Raw genomic sequence first — 23,321 nt, 5'->3', positions numbered from 1 at the left:
AATGTTCCATCAATCAGGCTGGGGGGGCAAAATTTACACCCCTCAGACAGGGTCCGCAACTTGGGAGTCCTCCTGGACCCACAGCTGAGTTTTGACCATCATTTGTCAGCTGTGACCAGGGGGGCATTTGCCCAGGTTCGCCTGGTGCGCCAGTTGCGGCCCTACCTGAACCGGGAGGCTCTCACAACAGTCACTCGAGCCCTTGTGATCTCTAGGCTGGAATACTGCAATGTGCTCTACATGGGGCTGCCCTTGAAGAGCACCCGGCGACTTCAGCTAGTCCAGAATGCGGCCGCGCGAGTGATCGTGGGCGCACCACGGTTCGCCCACATAACACCGATCCTCCGTGAGCTGCGCTGGCTACCTGTTGATCGTCGGGTGCACTTCAAGGTCCTACTTACCACCTATAAAGCGCTCCATGGTAGTGGATCTGGCTATTTGAGAGACCGCCTTCTGCCAATTACCTCCCTGCGTCCCATCAGATCGCACAGGGTAGGCCTCCTCCGAATTCCATCCGCCAGTCAGTGCCGACTGGCGACTACGCGGAGGAGAGCCTTCTCAGCTGCAGCTCCGACGCTATGGAACAATCTCCCCGTGGAGATCCGTACCCTCACCACCGTCCAGGCCTTCCGCACAGCCCTCAAGATCTGGCTATCCCGTCAGGCCTGGGGATAGGATTTTACTCTCTCCCCGCCCGAATGTTGAGTGAATGTAGTGTTTTACGGTTAATTTTTTTTTTTTTACTCACGTTTTTCTTTTATGTCTTGTCTTGCACTCCCTTCCCTCATTATTGTAAGCCGCCCTGAGTCCCCTCAGGGAAAAGGGAGGCCTATAAATGTTCAATAAATACTAAATACTAAATACACTCATAGCCCTCCGTTTTTGGTGCCCCACAGGCCAGATCTAAGCACCCTGTGGGCTGCATCTTGTCTGTGGGCCTTGGGTTTGACACCCCTATTGTACATATTTTTGCAACTTTTTCCTAAGCCAAAAATGAACACTTTTTAGTTTGATGGATATTATATGCAAAATAAAAGCTCACCTTTTATTTGGTTTAGGGCTTTTTTTAGAAGTAGCTACTACTTTTTATTTAATTATCCTGATAAAAGTCAATATGCATCCAGTGTTTAACATTTTTTTGCCAAATTTTGATGATAGAATGTCTCCAAATATTACAAAAAATGGCCCTGGGAGGAGCCTATAGTTTATAAAGTACTAACTGCTCACGATTTTCTCTTGTTAAAAAAAAAAAAAGCTGTTAATCTCTATCTCAATTGTGACTTGTTATAATATGGAACGGAAAAGGCAAAGTTACCTGAAATTAATTTTATCACTATTCTTCTACAAATATTATTTTAAAATATATTTTCAAAAGCTTTTTTAAAAAAACGAGAAGTTTGATAATAAAAATTGACTAGTAAAAGGATAATTACAGATTAAAACTGCATTGGCTCCCTATAAATTGAAGCATACTTCAGAAGGTCTGTTTTTTCCTATAAGGGCCTTTTATTGGACATACAACACCCCACCTCTTCTCTTATGCAGCATTAGCTTATGCATCTGATCCTTAAATAGTTAAGAAATTTAGCATCAGGCCATCTGAAGCAGAAGTAAAACCACAGTAGTAATCTACAGGATGCAAGAAGAAATGCCCTCTAATTATAATAAGCCTCAAATGACTAACATACTGTTTTTCCATGGTGCCACCAAAGAGATGGGGGAGGGGTTTCAGACAACTAAATCCCAAAATGAATGACTAATGGCTTATTTTTAGTTGTACGTGTTTCTCAGCTCACATACCCTACCATGTCACTGCAACGTGCCTTTTTCCTCTACTGCAAGAGAACAATTACAGTCCTCTGCCATTGTAAATTGTGTTGCCCGATCTTAGAAAGGGGAAATTTGGTCTCAGATGTATAAATCCCATCTGATGGTCAGAAATCATGGGAACTATTGCTACAATATCTAGAATGCTCCAAGTTGTTTATTCCCCGGTTGCCACAACTCCTTTTTTTTTTTTTAATGTACACGTTTGACTCATGAAGTGAGTTCTTATCAAAGGAGAAACAACAATGTTAACCATGTTTACTGATTAGGAATTGTGGGGAAAGTTTTCATATGCTTTCCCAAATAGTCCCAATGCAAGGAGAGGTAATGAGAAGTAAAGGAACATCTAATAAATAACTGGCATGCTTCTGAATGATTATGTATCTTTATGAATAAATGGATGGATGGCTATGAATGATAATCAAAGGAGGAATATGTGTAGAGCCGAGGTGGAGCAGTGGTTAAATGCAGCACTGCAGACTACTTCAGCTGACTGCAGTTCTGCAGTTCGGCTGTTCAAATCTCACCGGCTCAGGGTTGACTCAGCCTTCCATCCTTCCGAGGTGGGTAAAATGAGGACCCCGATTGTTGTTGGGGGCAATATGCTGACTCTGTAAACCGCTTAGAGAGGGCTGAAAGCCCTATGAAGCGGTATATAAGTCTAACTGCTATTGCTATTGCTATTACATACATACTCATTCTTTGATTACCCATCCATATCCAGTCATGTTTTTTGTTATGTTGATGTATTTCCATTGTGTTCTTTATTTATTTTATTGTTCTATTATTTTACTTCTGTTTACACTCTTTTCCTTTTTTCCTTTTTATTGCTCTAAACCTCCAAAAGTTGCCCCATGGAGAGATAGGAAATAAACAAACAAAGAAATAAATAAAAATATAAATACTAAAAAATATAAAAAATAAAATCCAGATTTACAATCCAATACAATAGAGTGTTTGAAAAGACGTTTTGACTGGAAGAGTTACCACCATTTTGGGGTGATAGGACTCTTACACTTTTAATAAAAAGCATAATATTGTGGGATTTTGGTGCTCTTTGAATTTGGTTGATCTATTAAAATCATTATCCAATAGATCAGGACTGTCCAATCTTGACAACTTTTAAGACTTGTGGACTTTTAACTCCTGAATTCCTCAGTCAGCAAAGCTCTGGGAGTTGAAGTCCACAAGTCTTAAAATTGCCAAGTTGGAGACCCCTGCAATAGATAATATCATCAGTGAGAGTGAGTGTGGGGCTGCATATGTTTGTAGTTAATGCATATAATCAGGGAGCAAAGGCCACAAGTAGAAACTGGAGACTGTTTTTATATGTTTATATGTTGTACATTAGAATTGCTCTGTATGACATACATAATGCATAAAGGTAAAGATTTTCCCTGACCTATAATTTCTAATTCTAGGGGGCAGTGCTTATCTCCGCTTCTTAGCCAAGGGAGCCAGTGTTGTCCAAAGACATTTACATGATCACATGGATAACATTATACGCCGAGGCATTCAGAATGCTGTTACCTTCCTACTGAAGTGGGAATAATCCATACTTAGTACTTTCAATCCCACAGACTCTTCCTCAAAATAAACAAAATTTTTCTTTTCACCTTTTGCTTAGAACTAGCAGACAGAACCCTTCTGTCTCCAACTTGTATTTATTGGTGAAGGTTTTTTTTTTCATTTCAAAAGTGTCATTCATGAAAGTTGGCATTCTTTATTATTAGTTTCTAGACTTTTTCTGGGACTAGGAGTTAAAATTTGACACAGTATAAACCTATGTGTTTTATTTTTTCGTTTGATTTAGAGAACTTCACTGGCAGAACTCTCTACTCTGTCAAAGCCTTATTGCAGGAAATACCACAGATAACTCCCAAGGTTTCTGGACTAAATTTGCATTTTTTGGCAGTGACTTTTTTTCCTTTAAACCAGAATTTTTTTAAATAAATAATTCATGCAGTCCAGTCATGTGGGTGACTGGTTTTGCTTCTTACCACATTTGTCTTAGATTAACAGATTGTCCAAATGCAGCATGCCTCCTTATGTGTTAGACTACAACTCCTACCAGTTCTAGTCAGCATTGTGAGATTAGGGAAGAATGTTTTAGGTTGTATAATAATGAATGAAAGAATAAAATCTAACATTTGTTAAAACTGTGTACAATATACACTAGTTGGTCATGTAAAAAAAACTTCCAGATTCAGCCCTATAGGACTATGGGAAATTACCATGAGGCTGTAGCAGGGGTGGGCTGCTAGGGGTTCACCTGGGTTTGGGAGAACCTGCAGCTAACATTATGGCCAGTTTGGAGAACTCCATATCCCACCCCTGGCTGGCCCCGCCCATCCCGCCGCCTTCCAGGAATCCCCCACATGGACCATTTTGGATGCAAGGTAAGTGCAGGGCCCGTGCGGAGGCTCCTGGAAGTTCTGGAAGGCCAGAAATGCCCCTGTTTCCAGCCTTCTGGAGCTTCCAGGAGGCCCATTTTAACAGGGGGAGGGCAGTTTTTACCCTCCCAGAGGCTCAGGGAAAGCTGCTGGAGCCTGAAAAAAGCAAAAACAGTCCCCTCCCCATAGAGCAGGAGCCCGATTAGGCCACGCCCACCATGGCCATGCCCACCCAGCAATTGGGGAGAGAATCCGTTGCTGAAATTTTTGAATCCCACCCCTGGGCTGTAGCAACAGTTCTAAGGGTGAAAAACAGCCACAAGTTACTTTTTCAGTGCCATTATAACTTAGAGAGGTCACTAAATGAATGATTGTAAGTCGAGGACTATCTGTTTTCAGCTTTGTTTTCCATTTCATCACACTACTTTTGGGCTTCAGTTGAGATCAACCTTAATGAAGGATGATTTCATTTGAAGGGTAGTCAGAGTTAGATAGACACTGTGCTGGATTTGTTGAGTGCTAAATATTGTTCCCATTAGTTTCAATTAAGATGGAGAGAATAATATTATTTGGAGCACACAATTCTCACTGGGGCATCTGGTGACTGGAAAATAAGCAATTTCGAACTGTATATTAGTGGTATCCATAAAATAAAAGGAATGGATTTGCACAGGTAATTTTTCAATAAGGAAAAACAATTCTGATACTTTTTCTTTTGGAGACCAAGTTTAATGTCTAAATAATACATATTAGAGAAATGTCTGTCTTTCCCTTCTGCAATCATTACTTTCCATCAATGTCTTCAGGCAAAATATAAAATGAGAAAGGATGAATATCATCACTCTAGAACGATATCTTGAAAATGCTTTTCTGAGGATTGAATAGCCATCCAGATATCCAAGATAACACAACTGTCCTTTTCTTTTCTAAGCACTGCAAAATTCCAGCAAATGCATTCCACTTTAGCTATCGTTGAGCTTTTTAATATTTACAGCTGTCTTATTTTCAGTTGAATTTAATAATGTGTTCCCTTGCGGACCAAACTGCAGCAGTTCGACATGAAATTATTGTCTGTTTGTGAAAAATAGTCTGTGCAGAAGGACTGCCAAAAAAAATGATTTATGAAACTGTGGTGTTGGAAGGAGGCCTTTCTCTCAACTGATTAAATAGATGGAAGGAACACTGGAAAGGAAAGACAAATTATTGTTGGTTCCAGATTCTCTTTACCCATCTCTTTCTATTTCTTTTCATCACTCCCACTGTAATCCTGTTCACAAACCAAATAAATCTCAACTGAGAAGCTATAGAAGAACAAGAACATTGGTTCAAGGATACAACCCACATTTCCAAGTACTTGGCGAGTTCTCTATGATCTGCTTTTTATTCTGATTGCGTGAGCCAAGGATTTATCTTGGAATCCACAGCTGCAGTAATTGCAAATATTACTGGTATCCTCTTTGGGTGTTATGCCATTTTCTCAAATGGTGGGGGAAATGCATGCGCTCTTTCCCTCATATCAACAGATCCAATGCTGGCATACGAGCCAAGGTGGCGCAGTGGTTAAATGCAGCACTGCAGGCTACTGCTAGATCAGCAGGTCAGCGGTTCAAATCTCACCGGCTCAGGGTTGACTCAGCCTTCCATCCTTCCGAGGTGGGTAAAATGAGGACCCAGATTGTTGGGGGCAATATGCTGACTCTCTGTAAACCGCTTAGAGAGGCCTGAAAGGCCTATGAAGCGGTATATAAGTCTACTGCTATTGCTATTGCTATTGATTGCTGGCTGCCAGTAGTTTGGCAGTTTGAGTTTCACCATCTCAAGGTTGACTCAGCCTTCCATCCTTCCAAAATTGATAAAATGGAGACCCAGATTGTTGGGGGAAATAGGCTGACTCTGTAAACCACTTAGAGAGGGCTGTAAAGCAGAGATGGTAGTGGCGGCGGTGTGAGAGGATCCGCCCACTCACCCAGACGTCATCATGGACCATCTGTACATGCGCAGAAGTATCACGTGTGAGCACTCCTGGTTTTACACCGGTAATGAAGGTAAGAGAATACTATTACTGCTATAAAGCACTGTGAAGCGGTATATAAATCTAAGTGCCAGTGCCTGTGCCATCTTCCCTGAAGTGGGAATATGAATTCCCCTAGCAGGGACCTTCCATTACTATAAATGTTTTCTTGCTGCAAATTTTGCTTTATGATAGTTGAAAGGCTAGGAAGCCAGTCATGGAGGTACAATGAAAAAAATAGAGTCATCATATAGATTCCACTTAGAGAGAGCATATACTTAACCATGATCCTTTTTATTATATCCAGATATTTTTAAAAATATAACCATCATCTCACATGTAAATCTTTTATGCTTCCTTTCAGCTTTATGATGGTCCTAATGCTCAATCCACTTTGATCGGCACATTTTGCGGAGATAATGTTCTTCCATCTGGAGGTACCACAAATTCCAGTCTTCATGTGGTGTTTTTTTCTGATCAAATAGGTGAATCTACTGGATTTCAGATGCTATGGAAAGTAAATGGTAAGGTATATTGGGAATTTGGCAGAAATGATTTCTACCCCCAAAGCAGGAAACCATCCTCTGAGTTAAGCCTGTAATGCGATTTTTTTAAAATATGTGAGTTGCTTTCTTTTCATTTCAGTTTTAAAATTTTGTTTCATATTTCCAGTAACAGTGATCATTTTGTCTAACAATTTGAAGTCAGGGCTTGGTCGTAACAATTTTTGGTTAGGAAAAAAAAAAAGTAATATTCCCCCAGAGAAAATTGTGCATTCTCTTAATTAGGAATACAATGGTCATAGCAATATTACATTTTAAAAATGTTTTAAAAGTAGTGTTAAGTAGTAGTCTAGTGTAGCACAGTATAAGATTGGATAGCATAGCATAGCATAGGATTATCATATTATTATAAACTTTCTTACAGATTTATATTAGGGCGGCAAATACATGTTTTGAAAAGTCATGACAAGATAGCTTTGACCTGAAATGCCCTTCTCATATGATTACCTCAGCTGGTTGTAAAGTGGAAAGAATTTCAGTTGATATTGCCATTGTGGAACAAAACGTACACTAATAGTGCAATGTTCTTCTGCCCAGAAATGTTTGAAGAGTTACTGTATTGCTATGTTGTTGGTGAAGGGAAAGGATTGTGGTGGAGGGCATCAGTTGCGAGGAAGAGTATCATACTCTTCTGCCAATATTGTAACACACAAGGGATGACCCTGAAGGATCTTTCTACTTGAATTTTTGATAGAGAAGGTTCATATCCATAGACAAACAAGCGAAGCTTCGCATGTATTGGCGATGAATATGGCCATCTGCTAAGATCTGAGCACATCTGAGTTTTGTCACTGGTAATGGGAGCTGTTGGAAACTTGATAACACTGCACCCGGCTGCAATTAATACTTCCTTGCAATGTAAAAGCTTTGCTCTAATAGGCAGATCCACGCTTCTCACTGTCAATTAAAGGTTTTGACCTCTTTCCATTTTAGTTTCCAGAAAAAGTAGTTGTATGACAGGTGAGTTGATTTGTTTACTGTTCATTTATTCCAATTTTAGCAATTATATGTTTCTTTTGAACTTGATGCACATTTTGCTTTTATTTTTATTGTGATCTGTCTGATAAGCAAAATTATCTGTGGGAAATCACCCAGCTATTTAAAAATATTAAAATAAATAGAGAATCCAAGGATTTAGATGCTATAATCAATGGCGAGATGAGATGACATAAGATAACCTTTATTGTCATTTTTTTACTGTAAGAAGTTTGACCCACATTAAAAATGTAATTCTGTTGCTTGCTCTCAAAAGGTGTATATTTACCCATCGACATATATAACACATCTATACAGATGCCACACACACACACACACACATTTATGTTATTTGTTATTTAATTGTATAACAGTATATATATAAGTATTAATCACTGTCTATTTTGAATACCTAGCAGAAAAAGGAAACTTGAAAGTTAACAAGATTGATGCTATATGGAACAAAAATGTGACTGAATCTGGATGTTCTGCTTCAGATACCACAAAGATACCTTCCTCCCAAGGTAACAAGGAAAACTAGTCGTGAAGATGATGTATAGCATCCCAGACAATCCTGCAGACCCTGCTCACGCACTGTTTATATGCTATGTCCTGGATAGAAGGAAGTGAACTACCAATAATCTTCTCTGCCATCCTCACCACTCTCTGCATTGCCTTCTTGTCTGAAGCAATAATGCTTCCAAACCAGACCTAATGCAGTATGACACGATGCTCTCAACCGTCTCTCTATAGAAAGTGGAAAGGACAGGGAAAGAAAATGTACATCAGGTGACCCGCAGATGAATCCCACTCAGAGGTGTGTAGTTGTGCCTATTTCGTTCTGAAATCAACAATGATCTCTTTAGTTTTTCTTACGTTTAAAACCAGGCTGCTTTTGATATACCAGTTTACCAAACCCTCTACTTCCTTGCAGTAAGCACCCTCATTGTCATCTTGAATAAGGCCCACTACTGTTGTAATTGTAATTGTAATTGAATAAATTTATATGCTGCCCAATCCTGTAGGACTCCGGGCGGCTTACAAAAACAAGACTAAAAGATAAAAAGTTGAAAATAGAAAGAGAGGAAAACAAATTTAAAAGCAATGCACCATACACTCAGTCTTGGTGGGGCCAGACCTCGTTCGTGTGGTCAACAGCCCCAGGCCTGCCGGAATAGCCAGGTTTTAGTGGCTTTTCGGAAGGCCGAGAGAGAGGGAAGGGTCTGGATCTCTACGGGTAGATCGTTCCACAGAGCCGGAGTTGTATCAAATGAAAGGCATTACAGATTGTAAAATATATTATACTATTATCCCACAATAAGCTGGCAATTAAGCTCAGACCAATTTGACTTTACAGATGATTTTATCCCTTCAAATGCCTGGGAGATATGAAATGCTTTAATTTAGTATTGAAATCTAGTAGGCATGTCACAAGGTGAGGCCAAAATTGAAAAGATTCTGTCTCTTTTAAATACTTACCTAATTTTAATTGTAAACAATTTCTGATAATAAACAGATGTTAGGTAAAGTATATAGAGCTGGAAAAGTAAATACTCTCTTGAATCGGACTCTCATGAACTTAACTCCTAAATTCCTATGGGTTTTATGTAGTTTTTATTTTTCCAACAATATGGAAGTTACTCCTCATTGCATTTTTCTGGGATGCTAAGTCCTCTATCTATTCTACAGTTCTAAGAAATTCTTGGTGATCCAAGCTGATGAAACAATTTCAAGACCAATCTAGACCAACTAAGTGCTATTACCATTTATTCATATTTGGTATCCGGAGTCGGTGATCCTGAGTTATTCAGGTTTTAAAAATCAGCATCTAGATCTTGGAGTAGCCCTGGAAATTGTCAGTTTTTTTGTAGGGCTGCGACCAACCCTCAGAGCCTGAGTACCATTAAGATATGTACACACTTTCCTGCCCAAACAAGCATTCATGTGATTTGATCAAGATGATTATCATTGGTTTACATCTGCCTTTGATGCATGTTAGGAAGCATGTATCTTTGCCGATAGAGCTATGGAATTGTAATAGTCAATCCTTGCAGAGAATGTGAAGATGATGTAAATAGTAATTAAATTGCTACAGCTCCCCTCTCTGCCTAATCACTTTGCATTATTAAATTTGCCCTCTGAAGCTGTCCCTTGGAACTGCCTCCAGGCCCCTGGCTGGCTTGAGCTGTTGGATGAATTATTATTACACAATATCTGAAAGTGAACTCCTTTCCAGGGCAGCCTTACAAAATGCAGTTATTTGTCATCTCTTTCTGGCTAGACTGGTCGCCCATTTCGTATTCAAAGGGTGGGTAGGGGGGCGGGGAGGAGATTAGGGGATCCTGGCAACATTGGAAAGAGACGGTTTATGGGAAGCAAGTGGTTCTGCTGAAGCTCAGCAGGGAGAAAATGGAAAGGGGATAAGGCTGAAGGGCTCTGAGGTGATGTCACCCCAGAGCTATACAAAGGAGAGCGGGAAGCTGATTTCCTCAATGGAGATGACATCATCCAGCCAGAGAGGAGTTTCTAGAGTCTTTTATTAATGTGTAACATCAGTTACATGTGCACATACACAGAGAGAGATGGGGGTGGGGGAGAGAGAGAGATGCATGAATACACATTTTTATAAAGAACAGTGTATAATTTTTTAAAAAAATAATAATAAAATGTTTGACAAATTGGTTATCTTGAAGGAAGGTTTCAACAGGGTTTGGAGCTGATTTTGTGATGCATTCAGGAAGAGTGAAACAGACTCCTGACAGCAATCCTGAGCACGAGATGAAATTTGGATGCTGTAAAGAATGTCAGCCTAAGTCTTATTATGCTCCTTGGGGGCCCTGTTCACTGCTTTCTTTTTTTCATTAGCAATGCTTCTAAATTGGTTCCCTCCTAGCTGGAAATATTCTTGGATCCTATCAAGAAGGGGAAGGAATGTGAAGGTGAAAGGAAAGGAGCTTTCAAAATCCACTGGCATTTTGCTCTTCAAATTACTCTTTTGGCTTCCTTGTCATCCTTTGTACAATGCTGATTATATTGATGCCTTTTGAGGAAAATTATATTCTTCTGGCACATGAAAAGTTAGCAAACGTATCAATGCCTAACCTTTTGTGGATCACAGTTCACAAACCACTTTATAAATATTTTCTGGGTTACAAGTGTTCTTTCCTTCAAAAAGGACAAAAAAGAAATACAATTATTCTTGCTTTTAGCAATGCTGTTTGGTTACCTTTACATATTTGTATCTCTGTGTCTGTTGTTTTCTTAATCTATGACATTTTTTTTTCAGTTGACCCCATTTCACAATAGTCTTAAAAATATGTGCAGGCATTGGCCTTTTAGCTAAACTTTGTTCCTTTGTTTAGATTCAGTTTAGATTTAGCTTCTGATTCTTTATGTTACTTTGTTGTAGGATTTAATGACATAGCCAGTTTCCTTCTGCTCCCTCTTAAACCAAACAAGGTCAAGGCATAATTACTTTAAGTGTCTTTCTTACACTCCCCTCTTTTTCTCAAAACAAAATTGTCTTTAATTTTGCTTCAACTTTTCCTTCCAATTCTTCTTTCAAGGTTATCGCTGCAGTTTTCTTCATGGACACTTCTGCATGAACTTCAACTTACAAAATTTCCCAGCCAGCATCTTAAATCTGCTGAGCTTGTGAAATGCTGGTCTACATTTATTTTAAAAAAAATAGAGCCTCCAAAACCATTCGGACACATTGATTAGGAAATTACCCTGCAGGAAAGGAAGTCTATATGTCCAGATAGGGTTTATTTACACAGCTTCTTTTTTCCTGTATATGAAATGATTGTGTGACCACTGAACACTGCATGACCACTTGACTATTTCAGGAAGTGCTGTTTTGTGTTAAAAAGTTTTATAAATGGTGTCTTCTGCAGTACATGAAGTAAATTCAGTGTAAGAGAGAGAGATTTCATGAATTTAAATACAAATAATTTCTGCCACAAAATACACTTTCCTCTTTTATTCCCCTTTTCATTTTATCACAATCAGATAAAATTGGTTTAAAAAAAGCAAGCTATTTTAAAAATTGGTATAGGATTAATGTACTATAGCAGTGATGGTAAACCTTTTCAGCACTGAATGCCAATGCTGGAATGCTAGAAACCCAAAACCCATTGCCTGGTGTGCACATGGCTGGTTTTTGTTTTTTTAATCGTTTTTGACTGATTTTCAGGCTGTTTTCAGGCCATTTTCTGGCGCTCCACCATCCACAAAGACCAGCTGGCCAGCACGCATGTGTGCACCAGAACCAAAAGAGCAGATGGCAAGGGTGTTTGTGCCCACAGAGAGGTCTCTGCGTGCCACCTCTGGCACACATGCCATAGGTTTTCCATTACGGTACTATAAGCAGGAATAGAAAGATAACATGCATTCATTGCCCTTCCCTTAGGAAAGAAATTGCCATTTAAAACCTAGTAGGCAGTATGGGTGCCAGAATAATTTTCAGTTAGAAATGCAACAACAGGGGGAAGATACAAAAGAGGCACCTCAATCTTTCCGATTTTGGGGTAGAAAATGTTAAGTTCATTCACACATTTAACTTGCCGCCTGCTTTGCATACCCTGGAGGGGTTCACATAACTTTAGGCATTTAGCTGCTGGAGCTTTTCTTTTTAGTACAGTATTTTGAAAAGATGGGATAGCCAAGTGGGAAGGCATAGATCAGTGATGGTGAATCTTTTGGACTTAATATGTCAAAAATTCAGAAAAATCCTTAATTTGACTCTGCTGGTTTGTCAAACCCAGACACTCCAAACAAAAGTGACACTATTTTCTATCTACCCCTCAACCACCTAGACTACCCTGAACAGTAGACTTAACAGAAGCAATGCGGCTGCGCCAGTGGTGGGTTCCCACCAGTTCGGAGCGATTCGGCTGAACTGGTAGTGGTTTGGCGGCTTGGGTCACTGGAACTGGCAGCAACCCAGGCTTGCCACACCCCTAAACCGGTTCTCTGGGCAGCGCCATAAGCACCGCAATCTTGTTTTTCACTTCTGCGCGCAGAACAATTTTTATTGCACTGCGCATTCTTGATAAATGGCTGTCCAATCTCTACTTGAAAACCTCCAGTGAAATAGCACCCATAACTTCTGAAGGAAAATCAGTTCTCACTGACCGGAAATTTCTCTTTAATTCTAGATAGCATCTCCCTTTATGAATCTTCCATCCAATACTTCTTGTCCTGCCCTCAGTTCAAATTCCTTCTCTGTGAGAACCCCTCAAATACTGGAAGACAGCTATTGTTTAATCCTAATCTTTCTCTCCATTAGATTATACATACCTAGTTTTCTCAATTGTTCATCCTGTGGTTTAGCCTCTGGTCCCCTAATAATCTTTGTTGCTTTTCCTGTACTACCAGGATCTCTGCATTGTTTTGTATTGAGGTGACAACAACTGGGCCAATATTCAAAGTGTGGCCTCACTAGTACAGCATAAAGCAATATTTTCATGTCAGATAATCTTGATACAATCTTCATACTTGGATAGCCCTTTGCCATTGCTTCCACTCAGAAAGGCTACCTTGTACCATTCCCCGAGGTCTGTGAGCCTTAGGGTAATAGTATGATTGCCCCCAGTGCTCCCCAGGATCTGCTTCATTTCACTTATTTGATGCTGTATTCTCTGTTGACAGGCCCATTTGGCCTACCAAAGGCTGTTCTGGGCCTTGGAGTGCCTTCTGAGAATGTTCTTCCATGGTCTCTGCAACCTCTAAAAACTGCAAAAGCATTTCTCCTTTTGGGGTAATTTTTAGGGAGTCCAGAAGTCATGTAAGAACACCCTCCATTTTTGTGTAGCCCCTTCAGTCTGCAAAAATTGTTGAAAAACATGGCGTGTTTTTGAGAATAGTTGCCAGTTGTTGATGAATGCTGGTGTGTCATGCAAAACACTGTTGCATATTATCTTTACCATATCTGTCATAGGTTTGCCATTCCAGTGTCGATGCTTCTCTGGTTAGTTTAATATTAGATTTGCTGTAATTTGACATACAGCTTCAAATACATGCATACCGTATTTGATTTTAAAAGAAGTCAGAGTTTATTTAGAGCAGATGCATCCAATGTTGGTTAGGCCTTTTGAAAACCATAATTTATGCCTTTTTCTAAAGAATACAAAGTAGGAAGAGACCATAGAGGTCTAGTCTAACACCATGCTCAAGCAGGAATCCCTATACTATTTCATAAAAATAGTTGGCCAATCTCTTCTTAAAAACCTCCAGTGTTGGAGCACCCACAACTTTTCCAAATCAGCATGTTGCACAGGGTGCTCTTACTAAAGCCAAGATGCCACAGGAAGATACAGTCACCTCTGAGTCATCTGCTTCTTGGTCTTTTTATTTGTTGCAGTTTCTAAGCAATTTGGCATAGATAAGCACACAGCACTCATACTTAAAAGGAATTTGGAAGTCATTAAAAAATAAACCAATTCTTAAGTTTCATCAGGGGTTTAGAGTTACATCCAAACTTTCTTGCGTAGACCCAAGTATTATTTTGCCCAGCAACCTTTTCCAATCTCATAGTCTTTTGAAGTGATTAAAGTTCATTGACAGATCCAAGTCACTTTTTATATCTTTCTTATAGTCTTATGTATCTGTGTCAACTATTTTAAAATTTGTCTTCTTTGTTGTAACGAATGGCAAAGCTATTCTTTGTCTAATAGCAGCAAAATCAGATATTCCTTTTCCCTGCAGCCAAAAATATCTCTAAACCCACCTTCTGATTTGGCAGATAAATACCAGTAGAGCAAATATTTTCTAACTAATTTTTGCAGAGAGTGTATCATTTCCTCTATAAAGGGAAATTTAGTTATGGTGTCATAATATGATTAGCCTACCATCTGGCTTCATTTTCCTGTCTTTCATATCCATTTGTTTGGAAAATAAGAGCTATTCCTGAACTGGACAGGAACTGTTTCAGAACACCTGCTGAAAAGAATCATGGATATGTATTAACTATGTATGTATGTATGATATGCGCGACTAGACTTCCTCTTACTCTGATCCTGCTTGTGAGTGAGAATGTAATAATTCATTGTACTCAACATTTTATTTGGGGAACGTCTGTTGGATTCAGTGTGTTAAATGTGACCACTTTCTGCCTGGCCTTAAGTTTTGCTGGTATGTTAGGTCTTTCTGGTGTGGCTGGTTTAGCCAATAGACCTCTAGATCCCTTCTCTACTTCTTTCTATTCTCTCCAACTCAATGGAATATCTATGGAGATTCTCAGTCATCCAGGTAATGGTTGTCACAAGATGCTTTTTCAAGAGGCAACTGAACTTTCTGGTTTTTCTTTGAAGATGTTTCGCTTCTCATCCAACAATTCTGAAGGAAAACCAGACAGTCCAATTGCCTCTTGAAAAAAGATCTTTGGGACAACTCCGCGGAATGTAAGAAGGAAACAATGTAAAGCAGCTTAAAACTCTGTCCGCAAGGATATTTCCCAAAACCTGAATAGAACTAAACCAGAGTTGCTGTTGGGGAAGAGTCCACCAAAAGTGTAATCAAGTTTGAAAATGATCAGGGCATGCAGAGAAAAACTTCCCAGAAAACAACCACAACCCAATAGACTCTACTGGAAGATGCAGTTGGGAAATGACTCAGAATGTTGCTGAATTTTCCATTCCACTTCTCTCTTTGCTTCTGATCACGTGTCCCAGAATGGAGTGCTTTTAACAGGATTGAAATGACCTCCAGAAGTCACTTTATAAGATTGTTTGATCTCGTTACTTCATGTGGCTCTTCTACAGACAGATGTCTCTGCCAGTAGATCTTGTGGAGTTAACTGTCAGAAAATGGCTTCAGCAGCCAAGGGGATTTCAATTGTCAGAATGGCTTTTTGTTTTACTCATCCTAATTGCCTTCAGGCAGGAGGAAGGTAGATTTAACCTAATTATTCAGCAATACAGCTATGTACTGTATTTTTCGGAGTATAAGATGCATTTTTCCCTCAAAAAAGAGGCTGAAAATCTGGGTGTGACTTATACACTAAATACAGCATTTTTTGCCTCCTGAAACCCTGCCCCTTCACCAAAACGGCCGTGCAGAGGCTTTAGAGAACTCCTGGGAGCTGGGGAGGGCAGAAATGAGTGAAAAATGGGCCATTTCTTGCTCAATTTTGCCCCAGCCCCAGGACCACTCTGTAAGCCTCCTAAAGGAAATGTGTGCTCTTTTTTTGACAAAAAACAGACCCATTTTCATGGAAATGGGTCATTTTTTGCTCATTTGGGGGAGCACCCCCCAGGAGCATTCTACAAGCCTCCTAAAGGTTATTCATGCCTTTTTTTGAGGGGGGGAAACAGGCCCATTTTTGTGAAAAACGGGCCTTCTTTGGGAGGTCTGCAGAGTGCAAAAACTTTTTTTTTTAATTTGCCTCTTCAAAATCTTGGTGCATCTTATACTCTGAAAAATATGGTAATTTCAGACAGGTTCTCCTTTTTTAATCAGTGCACATAAAGTTGATTTGCTTTAAATATTCTTTCAGAAGAAATAAGGATTATAGAGACATCTTCATGAATGTTATGTGGAGGTCTTAGAAGATGGCCTTTCATCAGATTCAGAATCTTGTCAGGCAGCTTATAAATAACAATCATTTTTAAATTAAAACTAAAACATGTCTAGGACAATTGGTGCAGACGCTTCATTCCAGCTTCCCTATCTCAACCAACCTACCATGTTCACCTCTCCATGGACGTACTGCCCTGGTCGCTTCATCTCAGCCCCCCTGACTCACCATGGCCTTTCCTTCCTGGAAGCCCCCCCCCCCACACACACACACTTTTCCCCCGGGTCTCCTCTCCGATGCTTTGTCCAGGTGACTCACCATGGGACAAATTGTCATGGCCAATTTGCTACATGGGACAATTAACCATATGGGAAAGCTCCTAGGATGCAGATGCTGCCACTGCCACACACACAAACATGCCCTGCTGGCCTCAACCCAAGCCTGGAGGATGCAAGGCAGGCCCATCCCCACCAGAGACTGTGCACTCTTCCTGCCTACCTTGCAAAGGTAATTCTCACCTGGCCAGCCTGGCCTTGGCTTCTGCTGTCAGGACCCACATCTGCTCTTGGTGTCAAATCCTACTGAGGTACATTTTTTCCATACACATGGCAAAGATGCAATCATTTTTCACAAGAGGCTGCATGCAGCATTGCACATGATCTTGCCATGCACATACACCCTCCACAGTATACACATCACCCTGAGCACATATTTCCAAGCAACAACAAAAAATAAATTTGCAATCCATACAAACAGTCTGGAAGTGGTGGGGTGGTGGGAGAGAATACCAGTGAAAGGCGCGAGTCCTGTTAATCAAGTCATTTTTTTCAGATTCTCACTTTGTCTACTACCTTGAACTTGAGTTGACCCAGCCAGCTTCTCATGACCACTGCAGTTCCAAAGATGAGTTAGACTAAAGGAGTCTTCCAGGACTTGTTGGACTTTTATTTACCTGGGTTGGGTAATTGTGCAAACACACGTACAAGGGTCCTTGTGGCACCTTCAGCTTTGTAGCTTAAGAGGCAATAAAACACAAACTTATATAGAATCGAAGCTGGACTGACAGTGTCCTGATGGGCAAAGTGGATTACAATGGATTATTCACTGTATCTCCTTTTATCTCTACTTTCCCCCAGGTGGCTTCAAGTCTTTCTGAGGGAGGGGGAGGTGTGGTTGTGCAGTGGTAGCATCAGCATCCTGGGAGCTATCAGCTGCACAGATAATTGCCCTGTGCAGTGAATTGTCCTGCAGCAAATCTCCCAGGGTAAGGGGAAGGAGCCACCGGGGAGGAGTGGCCAGGAAGCAGAGGATGCATTGGGTTGGATAGGGGGTAGGTGAATGGCTGAGGCGGGAGGGCAAGTGGGGACAATCATGGTGGGTTGGCTAGGGTGGAAGGGCAGCTTGAAGCGGACAAGGCGAGGTGGCTGCAGCCAATTATCCCATTCCAAACTCAAGAAGAGTAGGAGATTTAAAGATAAAAGGTGGATAGCTAATTTTGCTAAAGACACAAGCAACTGCAATAAGCTGAAAAGCAGTTTCTTCAAAGAAACTAAACATCATTATATATGTATGGTCCTAATATTTGAACCAAGAGCAAAACAATTTATTTGTTGTCTTGCATACTCTAGCCTTCACAATATTTTAATGGTTTTCCATGTGTCAATTAAATATGAAGGAAAGCATCAGGAATAACAGAGTGTGAGGTTAAAAAGGTCAAAATGGCAATCATGTTTAATTATACCCTAAGTGTACACAAAGAGTGAATAAAGCATGCCTCTGACACATATACATAGTAGACAGGGTTTCATTACAAAGATCTTGGGATGGTAATGTGATTTTTGTTTAGAGATTACAAAGCATGAACTTCTAGAGAGTTTTCACTTGATGGGAAATTGTGCAACAGAAAGCATCAAGAGTAGAAGTATATATACATGCACACACATTTATTCATTAAGCTTCAGAATCATAGCCTGAAACATTTCTTCAATTTTATCAATTCTTTTCATTAACTTTTTATTTTTTTAAAAAAAATGCTAATCTTTAAAAATATATTTCAATATTTCATCTGAGAAAATAACTTCTCTGTAATCTGAAGGTGTAGCACAAGTCTTGCCAAACACAGTTTGCTGCAATTATATGTCACAATTTTTTCCACCCATCTATTTCAAATATCAGTAAACCCAATTTTCTTGCTAACAGGATGGAATCAGGAGAAAACGTTTGGATAGAAATGCCTATATTTACACTGAAACATTCCCAGTTCTTTCCCATAACCACAGTGCATTGCTGCCAGAGTATTCACACAGTGGTTTCCTATGGAACTAAGCCACAAAAAATGTAGTTTCTTGAGAGAAGCTGCATATGTTCCAATATCCTAACATTTATGTTTTGCTGTGAATATTCATTTAAATTCGGATGGCCTGAAGATGGGCTTGCATACAGGTATGGATAAATTTCAGAGGCATCCTGATGCTAGTCTTTGTAATAAATAGAAGGAAATTTTAATTGGTGTATCTTGAAAAGTAACATATTTGTAATGGCTCAATTTTATGGCTGACATTCAAAAAAGTAGATCCAAGAAGGTAATTGAATAAACAATGCGCTCAAAACTAAGTTGATTTGAGTTTTAAAATTTAATTTTCCATAGTTATAATAGCACTTAGACGTATATACTGCTTTACAGTGCTTTACAGCCCTCTCTAAACGGTTTACAGATTCAGTCTCTTGCCCCTTCCTCCAACAATCTGGGTCCTCATTTTACTCACCTCAAAAGGATGGAAGGCTGAGTCAATCTTAATCTGATTTGAACTGCCAAATTGCAGGCAGTCAACAGAAGTAGCCTGCAGTACTGCACTTTAACCACTGCGCCATCGCGGCTCATTTATCCTATAGGGGCATCTGCATGGGATTATGTATCAAAAAAAGAAACTAACTATTTTTAGGAAAAGTTCCTGTATTTGGCTCTCTGGTTTCATTTTAAAATATTTGCCTTTATGAACCCCCCGAAATCGCTTCTGTCTCCAGTGCTCCCCATACCACACTAGGAGAACTGCTGTTCTAAGATAATATGCAATATCATCTGATTGGGATAATTTTAATTAGCTAAGAACAAATGATGGAGTATACATAATGATATTCTTTCTCAATTCTGCATAAGAACAAGTTGCTTTATGTAGACAATGCATAGCACAAGAGACATTACAAGGAGCTAAGCAATCACCTCCTCAAGATAAGAAGCAGGGAAAAATTATGCCCAAATTTAAGATAGTGGTGTAGATATTCTTGATGCAAAGGGAATCAATCCTGGAAACATGTTTATCACACCCATTGATTTTACAGATACCACTACCCTGCATCTTTTCTTTTTTTAAAAAAAAAGAAGCCAGAACAAGAACGAAAGGGAATGTACTCTTTTGAAACGATACATGAGCAGAGTAATATTTTACCAAGCTTACAGTGTGAAACTACAAATTTTAAAAACAACTTCAGAACCACAGTTTGATTTACAAAATCAAAAAAATAATCAAATAATTTAATTTAGCAACTATGTTAATTAAGGAAGGCAATCCAATCACTCATATGTTAAAAAAAGTTAAGAAGAGTATTAGATATAAATGCTTCTATAGTTTTCCTTAAAGTCCCCTAACATATTCAAATATATTCCTGTCAACCCAAATGATTTACACATCTCTAATATAATGCCACATCAATTTTTTTTCACAATACAAATAAAGTGCTTAAAGTTTTTATGAACAGGGTAAATTTATAGGTAGAACATTGGTGCCAGAATGATTTTAAAAAATCAGTATTATTAAGGTAGAAAGGACGTGTGAATTGTTACTGTGTAAGGACACATCTTTGAAGTGAAGTTTTAAATACCGCAAATACTTCAAATGCTAATAAAATGTAGTTAATAATTAGAATAATACCAGGAAATTAGTTTTGCTGGTACAAATAACTGAAACATAAAAGCTCCACATTAAATATCATCTGTGGCTAATCACTAAACAAACCACTGTGATTTAGTTTCAGTAACTTTCTTCTTTTATAACTCTCAAGCACTACCAAAAGTAAATTCTTGTTTTTACACCCAACATTTGTATTCTACTGAAAATTGATCTCCAAGCATGCTTCCCCTGTGAAGGAGGCATCTGTTTCTCTTCCTCATTCTCCAGATGTACTCAATGCATCTAAAATTTCATTTGCAAGTACTGCATTTTTGAATATAAGCCAATTCATGGAGAGTTCAAGTATTTCGGAGGAGGAAAAGGGTACTTATCAACAACTACCATCATTCAGCTGCCTCTATTAGTCACTAAATTCAAATTAATGAGATGTATTGTATTAACTGTTGTTTAGGCAACCCCAAGTTCATGGAACTGGGACCTAATGGAGCGGTGACAAGATATAAAAAAATAAGAGAAAATATGTTCAACCCAGCTTTGAAATTTCCTTTCTTAAGTAAATTCCGATCTTGATCATATGGCCAAAAAGGAGGGGTACCTAGGACCGGATAGAAAATGCTTTGGGAATTTTTTCTCTGAAGCTTCTTGCTGACTCTAGCTCATTTTTGAATTTTTGAACTTGAACTATTTTAGTTGACTTCTCCAAGCCCCACAAATTTGGACTTGTTCCCACCCTAACTTTCAAAGAGGTATCCTGCTGACAGACAGATAAGAATACAGAATAATAGAGTTGGAAGTAACATTGAAGGCCTTCTAGTCCAATCCCCTACTCAAGCAGGAGGTCCTAAAACTTTCCAGAAAAAAAATCTCTTCTTAAAAACTTCCAGTAATAGAGCATCACAATTTCTGGAGGCAAGCCATCCATTCTTTAACTTGCTCTGTGATCTATTTTGATAAATGACTTATTGAAGCCCAGATATACTATGTCACCAGGAATTCCCTGGTCTGTTAATATAATCACTTGTCTGTGAATCCCAACTGTCTCTTTTAGTCTTTTTAAAAGAGACTGGACAATCATTTGTCTGAAATTATATAGGGTATCCCTGCTTGAACACTGGGTTGGACTAGAAGACCTCCAAGGTCCCTTCCAACTCTGTAATTCTGTTATCCTTTCATTGGAGTGAAAAAACAATAACAACAAAAAAGAAAACTTTTAAACTTTTCTTTACAATTGTGAAAAAGAAAAGAAAAGAACTTAAGACTTGCCATATGTCATTCACTCTGGAGAAAACTTTGATTTTTTATTATGTATGAGCTAACTTTTAACTATATTTGACATTTGTTAGCTGCTGAAAAGCAAATCCATTTTAAAAACATACTTTTTTGAAATATTAACCACTGATGTGTTAAACTCTAGGACCAATACAGCATGAATGTAGATAACAATAAAAACACTAGAAGAGCCAGTTGGATGTAGAAGTTAAGGTTAAGCCTAGAAACCAGGAGACTGAATTCTAGTTCCACCTTAGGCATAATAATCAGGTGGATGTCCCATTGTCTCTTAGCCCAACTTGCCTCAAAAGTTTGTTGCTGTGGGGAAAATAAAAGGAGAGGGTATTATTATGCATGTTTGCCATCTTGAGTTACTTATAAAGGCAGGATTTAAAAAATCCAAAAATAAACAAAGAAGTTGTAATTGGGAGGAGGAGAAAGTTGAACCATAAGAAAGGCCGCGCACCAAAGAATTGAGACCTTTGAACTTCAAGACTTTCAAGACTCCTGCGTGTCTCTTGGACTGCATGGCGATCAAACCGGTCAGTCCTAGAGGAGATAAATCCTGACTGCTCTTTAGAAGGACAGATCCTGAAGATGAAGCTCAAATACTTTGGCCACCTAATGAGAAGGAGAGGCTCACTGGAAAAGAGCCTAATGCTGGGAATGATTGAGGGCAAAAGAAGAAGGGGATGAGAGAATGAGGTGGCTGGATGGAGTCACTGAAGTAATAGGCGTGAGCTTAAATGGACTCCAGAGATGGTAGAGGACAGGAAGGCCTGGAGGAACGTTGTCCATGGGGTTGCAATGGGTCAGGTCTGACTTCGCAACTAACAACCAATTGGTAGAAAAAATGCTTAAATAAATTTATACATTGTTAGCATAAGTAAGCTGTCCCAAACTGATCCCAGTTATGTGGTGTTCTACAATTCCACATCATCTCCTGGTCAGGATGGGTAATTCTAACTGCGGAAGATAGGAATTCTAATAGCATATATCTGGAGAATGTCATGCTGGAAAAGGCTGTGATAAAATGTAGACTGGAGTTCCAAGCATAGATTAGCCCAAAACCATGCATATTTCTTGAAGAACAGCTGTTTATTGTGAAAATGACATAACTAAGCCATTGGGTCTCATATCTTAGGAGGATAACAGCTTTCTTTCTGCATCCAAAATTGGGAAGAAGTCATGTCCTCCCAGGAACTTTTCTCCATACTTTTCCAGACTGAGTCAATGATTCATGCCTGCTTAATGAATCAGATTTGGACACATGTTAGTAGAGCATGGCTCTCAACAATTTCTTTAAACTTTTGAATAGGAGAGAAAAGGAGTTTGTCTCTCAAGAGACCATCTTTGTAATAAGTACAATCAAATTACAGATATGACTAATTTTCTTCCTTATGTAAAAAGCAGCAGACTGGCATTAATAATGATTCACTGAAAATATAGTAAAGAAAGGAAACTCAACAAATGTGCTTTTGTTAAATGAATACACTGAATTTTTTTTTAGTTTGATTCAAAATTGTTTTAATAGCAGAAAGCTAAGATACCAAGAGTCAAGAAAACTTCTAGATAAAGAAAGGTAATATAGGAAAACTAGAATGGTTTTATTCTAGACAAAGAAAAATTTAGAGAGATATTTGTAAATTTATTTATTTAGTTATTATTAAATTTATATTGCTGCCCATTTGCCATGGTGACTCAAGGCATGTTACAGAATATAAAAACCACATCTAAACACAGTAAAACTAATAAAAAATCAAATACATTAATATAACAAAATCATCTCCATCCCCCATCTCCCAACCCAGCGACAGCCAATTACACAAGCCATTTAATGGACTCCATCCGGCTCTG

At 39.0% G+C, this 23,321-nt stretch overlaps 1 protein-coding gene across 1 annotated transcript in view; it reads left to right on the top strand.

Annotated features, from left to right (window-relative positions):
- CUBN (cubilin) overlaps positions 1–23,321 on the top strand; it is a 172,166-nt gene that overhangs the window by 72,186 nt on the left and 76,659 nt on the right. The window contains 2 exon segments of the mRNA XM_087714360.1: positions 6,596–6,755; positions 8,186–8,309. Coding sequence (XP_087570486.1) covers positions 6,596–6,755; positions 8,186–8,309 — 284 coding nt within the window.

This window comes from Thamnophis sirtalis, unplaced genomic scaffold (genome assembly GCF_051295495.1).
Source record: "Thamnophis sirtalis isolate CommonGarterSnake01/CBP01778 unplaced genomic scaffold, rThaSir2_p1.2 scaffold_4, whole genome shotgun sequence".
Classification (NCBI taxonomy): domain Eukaryota; kingdom Metazoa; phylum Chordata; class Lepidosauria; order Squamata; family Natricidae; genus Thamnophis; species Thamnophis sirtalis.
This window is presented reverse-complemented; position numbering and strand designations above follow the sequence as displayed.